This window comes from Amphiura filiformis, chromosome 3 (assembly GCF_039555335.1).
Source record: "Amphiura filiformis chromosome 3, Afil_fr2py, whole genome shotgun sequence".
In the NCBI taxonomy this organism is placed as follows: Eukaryota; Metazoa; Echinodermata; class Ophiuroidea; order Amphilepidida; family Amphiuridae; genus Amphiura; species Amphiura filiformis.
The window spans coordinates 14,463,676-14,471,701 of NC_092630.1; the positions used below are offsets into that span (position 1 = coordinate 14,463,676).

General features: G+C 37.4%; 1 protein-coding gene across 2 annotated transcripts; it reads right to left on the reverse strand.

Moving 5' to 3' along the window:
• Positions 1-398: 398 nt before the first annotated feature.
• LOC140148089 (uncharacterized) lies at positions 399-8,026 on the reverse strand. Of its 2 annotated transcripts, XM_072169943.1 has the most exons (6): positions 7,923-8,026; positions 4,026-4,249; positions 3,437-3,510; positions 2,741-3,149; positions 2,439-2,512; positions 399-1,664 (listed from the first exon to the last, which is right to left on the reverse strand). In XM_072169943.1, exon 6 carries the CDS (start codon positions 1,488-1,490, stop codon positions 501-503), a length of 990 nt encoding a protein of 329 aa, XP_072026044.1. In that variant the 5' UTR covers positions 1,491-1,664; positions 2,439-2,512; positions 2,741-3,149; positions 3,437-3,510; positions 4,026-4,249; positions 7,923-8,026; the 3' UTR covers positions 399-500. The 2 variants fall into 2 exon arrangements, with proteins under 2 accessions (XP_072026044.1, XP_072026045.1); XM_072169944.1 differs by lacking the exon at positions 7,923-8,026 and having other exon boundaries at positions 4,026-4,318.

Below are 8,026 nucleotides of genomic sequence, written 5' to 3' on the forward strand. Positions count from 1 at the left end.
TATCCCACAGAGTCGTGCGATATGTCAAACTTTTCCTCTGGTCATAAAGAACAAAAAAAATACCTGTGATAAATTTATCTGTACAAATTGTCGCACTCCGAGTGACATATGGTATATTTGCAACCCTACTGTGGATTTGCAATTGACCTGGGGAACATATTGGAACATTTTGCACAGGTCAGCTCAAAAGACATCACTAAGTTCTGGGGCCAAATTTTAGAATTGCGTTATCTGGACATCTGTAAGAGGTACAGGGCTCAAACTCGGTGACAACTCATGACCAGGGGTGAATTATGGAACATCTTGCAGGGGTCTGGTCAAAGGTCATCTGGGTCAAATCTTAGAATTGCATTTTCTGGACATCTGAGACAGGACTCAAAACTCGGTGACAACAAACCTCATGACAGGGGAACATTTTTGGAACATTTTGCAGGGGTCAGATACCTCCACAACACCAACATGCCCCAGCTAGGTTTGTGGTCTATGACCACCATTTGCCTCTAGTTTATATTATTTTCGTCTTCACTGCGTTGTGGGTCATCAGCGTCCTCCGTCGCATTGTTCTTTGGGTTATCCTCTTGAGGTTCGCCTGAAATTTGCAGCATTAGTACTTCGTCTGCTAGTCGGTCTATTTTAACCTGGTCAGATTCATCGTCGGTTCCATCTTTGCCACCTTCTCCATTGATGTCAGTGTCTTGTGAAGTAGCACGTGGTTGATCGATGTCATACGCACGAAGGTTTTTGCTAACACTGGAAACGTCGTGGTTAGTTGAGTCTCGGTCATCAGATTCTTGAGTTGATGCAGTAGTATCCAGACGTGGTGGTGTGTATCTTTCAGCATCGGAACCAATCCTGGCAGATTGGACGGAGGGTAAAGTACTTTTATGTGTTTCTTCCTGGGCACCATTCTCCTTTAAATCAACGCCATCAACGCTATTCACTTTAACTTCAACCTCATCGATTGCTTTATTTGGCACTTGTACTAGAAATTGTCCATCCTTTGTATCACCGACTTCAATGTCAACTAAGTTTCTTTTCTGGGAATCTTCTTTGTCTTTCAGCTTGGAATCCTCTTCAGTCATAATGTTATCAGTACTTGACGGATTTTCAATTGGGGTGATTGGTTCAAGTGGATAGACTGGTTGACGGTCGGGCGGTGTATCCGTAACATCGTCGTTTCCGTCTTCACTGCGTTGCAAGTCATTACTTTCCTCCGCATTCCTCTTTGGGTTAACTGGTTTGGGTTCACTTGAAATTTTCAGCATTAGCATATTGTCTGCTAGTCGCCCTATTTCATCATGTTCTGATGCATCGTCAGTTTCTCCTTCATTCAAGATAACCCAGCTTTCGTCGGGTTCGGATGATGAAAATCGTTGCAGGGCGTTTTCATCTTCCTCTTTGATTTGTGGTCCAGATTCATCTTCTTTCTCTCTTATATCAGTAGAAGTTGCTGCAGATCTCTTTGGTTGTGGCATCCCTGCTGCTTCCATCCAAACATCAACCACGTCTAACAGATCATCGAATGACGCTCTGATTTCTGTACCGTTAAAAGAAACTTCAGATCCGAATTTTCCTGTGAGTTGCTTATGTATTGATGCCACATTTCTTTTTGGAATCAGTTCTGTATAGAATTTATCCAAGTTTATCGATGCTATCTGAAAAACCTATAAAGGTTAGAAAAACATACAAAAGCTCTTAAAATTTTAAATCATTCCTTACCTAAATAAAACAAGGATGCAACATATCATACAAAAAGACATTCATGGTTTTTGGATATGTGTCATGATACAGGGGGATTTTTTTTTATCAAAGATTATATCCACGTGAATTTAACCACAACAACAACAACAACAACAACAACAAAACGAAAAACAAAAAACAAAACAAAACAGAACAAAACAAAAAACAAAAACAAACAAAAACAAATTTTTTAAAATAATTATGTATATCCTTTCACAGCTGAAATGCACACCATTCCACAAACACACATTCATTATCATGTTTTGAATCGTTCAAAAACCTCTGATGCTTTAAATTCCAGCTTCGAAAGGAGATATATTTAAAAATATATCTCCTTTTGAAGTTGGAATTTAGACGAAGTTTCAAAATTATACAGTCAGTTTGTCTTCCTCGAGACAGTGGTGTCAGTCCAGTGGGCGTAGTATCAATGAACTGACGTATTTTATTATACACATGAGATCAAAGGCGGTAAACAAGCTAAGTAACTGCGACAAAGTAATGACGTCACTGTCTCGATTAAGGACTATAGACCAATTTTGATTGCGCAATCATCACAAGCATGCAAGGCAAATTGCCAGATCGTTCGTATGTGCCTATTGTTACCGTACACAGGTAAAGGCAGCACATGATTGAAATAAAAACAAATAACAAACAAATGCAAAATTAAAAACAGAATAGTAAATTCTTATATAAAATACCTTTGGTGGGATATGGAGCTTCAATTCATCTCCGTCAAATTGGTGAGTAGTTTGTTGAATGTGGATATCGCGTTCTACAAAATAATAACGTCAACAAACCAAGATTTATTTATTTATAGCAAGTACGAGTCATTTAATTTTTTTAAATTGTTTTTTTTATTTTAATGTTGTGCATTTAAAGAGGTACCACGGCAACTACACCCATTCAGGATAGTATGCCCTGCATTGTAGTTCATTCAAAAATCCGATGAACCTTGATTAGGGACCATGTAATTTTGTGCAATGAACTGTTTGATTCTTACCTTCAGTCGATTCGAACACAACAATTGCTCTCGCAATATCCCCTTTGATAGGCGAGATGACATCTTCAACCTTGACTTTGCTTGCCCGTTCGATAGCATCCTTAAACCGTGCCTTCAGCTTCGCCACATCGTCCGTCAGGAAAGGAATGTTGATCACTTCCACACTCCTGTCAAGAATTTGCGTTGATTCTATTTCAGCTGAGGCTCCTTGAGATACTCCAATACCAGCTAGTTTAAGTATGTCTTCGTTGATGTTTTCCAATTGTTGGTAGCTGCCTCTCAGTTTGTGGCGAGAAATGCTCTTGATGTCAAGTTCATCTGCCAAAGTGTTGATAAAGGCCGTTGTCTTTTCCCGAGGTATAATATCCCAGTAATACTGCTCCAAGTCTACCTCAACGAGCGAATATATCTGGAATGGAGTAAGAAGGTGCAAACTGTAAATGATCAATATTGCTTACTTTTTGCCCTTCAAGTAGTGTTTTTTCTTCATTGTGTCACATGTTTCATTCAGTGTAAAACGTTTCCCTCTTAGACAGAATATATCGTCTTTAAGGAACATAAATAATATTTACAACGATATACAATAATTTTGGTAAGAGCACCAATTATATTATTGTAAAGAAAAACAATTTGTCTTAGAGTCATTTGGTTTAAAACGCCTTTGCTGGTTTTATCTCAGGTGGGACTAATACTCACAGGTGGCAATTTAGTCACATTTACATCTTCCTCTTCAAAGATGTGAGTTCCGTATTGTACTACCGCATCAGCAACTGAAAATGTTTCAGAACCACATATCTGTTATTATTTCTGCTTATTGAATGAACAATGTAATATTGGTAAAGATTACAATTGTAAATTGCGTCAAATGTTATCTGTCATTTGCATGATTAGATTATTATCATTAGGTTTCATAAAACTATAATATAATGATACTTATTTACCATTGTGGAGAAGATATAGCGATAAATATATCTCAATGACAAGTAATACATCGTTTCGTTTCCAGACACATACAGCCAGCAGACTTACATCATGCATTGGGACAAAGGTTTGTCTAAAACACTGGGGCAAGGACACGACGTAAACAACGTATTGGACACAAAATAGTTAAAGACTAATAATAATGCTAAATCAATCTTGATCTTACACTCTTTTCAGTTTAAAAATTAAAACAATTATACTTACATCATTATCTTGGTCCGGTTTCTTATTATCATTTGTGAAACACTCATTATTCATACATAAATATATGCATACAAGATACATGCATTATTTTTGCGCGTACCTTGTGCTGATTCAAAAACAACTACCGTATTGCTTTCGTTGAGTTCCCTGCAACGGGGCAAATGATAGTGTCTATGTCGCCTCCGCCATGTTTGGTCTTTCCAAAATACAATTCAAGCTTGTCTTTTAGTTGGCTAACATCATTTGTTATAAATGGTATGTCTGTGACAAATATGGCTCTGTCTACACTTGAAGCCATTTTCTCCAGCACTTAGTACAACAAACCTGCAAAAAAGCAACAACAAACAATATAAAGGTTGTTGCATCGCAGAGCTAAACTGGGTTTCAATCGGCTTTTTCAATCGGTTTCAATTATTCCGATTTGCACTTATTTAGGGTGCATGGGAGTGCGTATTTTCTTACAGAAGTCAAAATAATAAAATTAGTCCCTATAGGTTAACATATTGTTAGACTTTGTATTCATGGCACAGTTCCAATAAATTCCTTGGATGAACATTATAGTAGGTTAATGGACGCAGTGGCGGCGCCATGGAGGCACATGGGGTGGGTCAAATTCCCCTGTTCCCCCCCAATAAAAAATACGGAGATTTCCACTTTTTGTTTCAATTTTGCACAAAATTGGTTGATGTTACCCCTCCCACAAACACACTTTGCCCCAATGGCCCCACCGAAAAAAATCCCTGGCGCCGCAACTGAGTGGACGCCCTCTAGCTGTTCGACATTTTACTTGTTCGGTAAACACAATACAGTTGATAAAGGTTCCAGTTATTTTCGCTCCTGTATATCCTAAACAAAGACAATATGTCATAATTTTTAGAACCACTTTTAGATCGGATTTTAAAACCTCATTTTTGACCACCTTTTCCTTAATTATCAACCGATTTCAGCAAATGCGGTCTTTAATGAGTGCTACACAAATTAGCAGCTGATGGAAAATATAGGATAAACAGGGTGAAGATAACTGGTACCTTAATTATTTTTGCGGTCTTGCGGCCAAATATATAAATAAATCGATCTTTGTTGTTGATTGCAGGTCGAACAAGCTAAATGTTGAATACTTGTCGAAAAAGTAAAATATATTTATCAGGAACAGTCCATTAGACCGAAGGGTCATTAGACCGAAAATGGTTACAGTTTAGGACATTTTAGGTTAGGATTAGGGTTAGAGTTAACTTCAGTTATGGTCTAGGTTAGGGTTAGGGTTAGCATTAGGATTTGGGTTAGTATTAGTGACATAGTTAGGCTAGGGTTAGGGTCAGAGTTATGATTAAAATCAAGGTTAGGTTTGGGGTTAGGTTAGTAGGATTACGGCTTATGTCATAGGTTAGGGTTATGGTGAAGTTTAGGGTAGGTTTAGAGTTAGGGTTTATAATACAACCAATGATAATATTATTAATAATAGTAATGATATGAAATAGACACAGTGGTATCATTAATCAAAACATATCACATAAAGTAATTAACCCCTTCATTATGAAATAATAACTCAAAATCTATGTACCAAATTTTTAAACTGAAATAACAAAAAGAAGCCCAGTTTTGTTGATGCCTCATTAAATGTCTTGTCATGGTGACCCTTAACTTGAATAAATTTTCGATTTAAAAGTTGCACCTAAACCAAATTGAAAATGTTGCTCTTGTTGTTTGAGTGCTTTTTTCGTCACCGCGGGTCATCACGCTACCTTTATTTGTTTTGGCGTGGCATGCAATAATGTAAAATCGATGAAAAACGGCTCGCATACCTTTGAAAAATGGCACGATACGATTAAATGAAGAACGCGGGATGTTTGGCACAGCATTTCGACGACAACTACTGCTGGGGTTGCGCCTAAAAGCTTGCCGGACAGCTGCAATGTTCGCTCTAGTTCTTACAGTCTTACGAACACCTGAAATTTCACTCTGCCGATTCCTGACAGTTCCGTGCTCGTCAAACTTCTTTACGTTATACACTATCGTCTAATGAATCTTCTTTGCGTCTCAACAAAGCTGCCGGTTTGCCAGTAAGTTTTTGAAAGAAATCCACGCTGCTGTACTGTAAATTGAGGAGCCGTCTTTTCTGTACCACAACCAGTTCGATCTCTGCAAGCATTTCAAATGACGTGGACCTCACACCACAATAACTATATTTAAAACTACCGCCAAAGAGAGAATGGGATTAGGCCACAAATCCTTAATTCCATATAATAATTGCTTCGTAACGTCATAAATAATAGATAGATATCGGCTATTTAGTGGAAATATGAACAGGGCACAACTAAAATACCTAAATAACTTTTTCCAAATAACTTTGTGCTGAAAGGTTAGTAATGTTACAGATTTTCAAAATAGGTTGCGTTGTCAAAACTTAGAATTCACCATTTTTACGCAATCTTCTATAACTTCTACTAGAAACGTCCAATTTTTAAAATCTAAAAAATCTGAGAAAGCTAAATATATGTAAAACTTAAAATGCAAAACAATATGACAACTCAACATGCCCTTCATACCTAAAAAATTCCATCTTTCCCGGTATAGATCATTCTGGGACACCCTGTATGTAGAGAATGTAATGGTATGGTATACCTACTGGAATATCTTTTTAGTGCAACTTTTGATTCTGCATCTTTTAAGTTTTACATTTGGATGCATGGATTTTGAGTAATATAGAGGCAATTACTTTTACTCAATATAAACTATACGTCGCAGATAGGCCAAACTATTCTTTTCTGAATCATTATTACAAGTGGAATACCTTTTACCAAAATACCCATTGAACCGTATTGACCTTGACCTATTTGGCAATTTTATCTATGTAACGATTTATCCTAGCTGGTACAAACTATTCTTAATTGAAATTGTTTTGCAGGACGAATATAATTGGAGACCATTTTGGTTAAAATCGGAGCATTTTGTAGGTTTTAATCCATGCGGAGCCCAAAATGCGACAGTTTGACCTTTTTTTTAAACAAAACACTCGAGAATCATACGTGTCGTCGTAGATAGACTAAACTATGCTCTTTCTGAATCGTTTTGACAATAGGAATAGGGCCATACCTCTATCAGGTATTTTGAGGTCTTCAGGAGAGGTATAACTTGGTTCCATAATCATGCACAAAAAATGCATACCATTAACCGTATACTTATACTTGGAACTGGACTATTTTACCAGCGTTCGACTTCAAGACAACTAAAATGGCATTTTTCCGCTGAAAATTTGAACAGTGGTTATTAGTTATATACGTACGTAATGTAAACTAATTTTATTATAATTCGGGGTTTGTATTTTCGAGTTAAAGATGTACGGATTGCTTGGATTGCATGTGTTATGCATGTAAACGTGTAAGTCCTACGCATTAACCTTATAACAACTGAGCCATATATTGTAACACGGACTACGAAGAGGGAGGTTGTTGCAACCCCCTAATTTTCAATAATATAAACGTCATACCATAAAGCTACAATTATAAACGTCATATACTATATAGCTATGGGTCTCCTCTATTCAGGGATACCAAAATAAGTACAAACATTCTCACATAATATCGCTATGACGTCATACCCCGGGTAAGGGGCTGGGGTAAAAATTATATCACTAACATGAGCGCAATGAATAGACTAAACTATGTCGTTTGGGGTAAACACGTGCGTTTATTTATGACCGGGGGGTAGTTACAACCCCCTTCGTAGTTCTAGGGTTAATAATAGTCCAAAATGGTATTCCCGGGTCCATTAATTAACCCTAACCGTCATGAATGCCACAGGCTGGTTTCGGTACCTCCCCTTTTAGCGGGTGGGGACGGGCATCACCTCCAAACAAACCGTACGTTTTTGACATGCATCTCTGTATGATATCGGTCTGACTCCGATTTGAGGCACACGACATGGTTATATAAATGTGATCATCTTGTTGAAGATTTGTATTCCCGCATGAAAATTATAATAACGACATAACACTTACCTTTTATTTTCTTCTACATGGCTTCTTGGCCTCAATCACAAATTTCGAATGCTAATGGTTTCCGATAAAACACCCAGTCTAGTCAATGACTCGATACAGTTTTG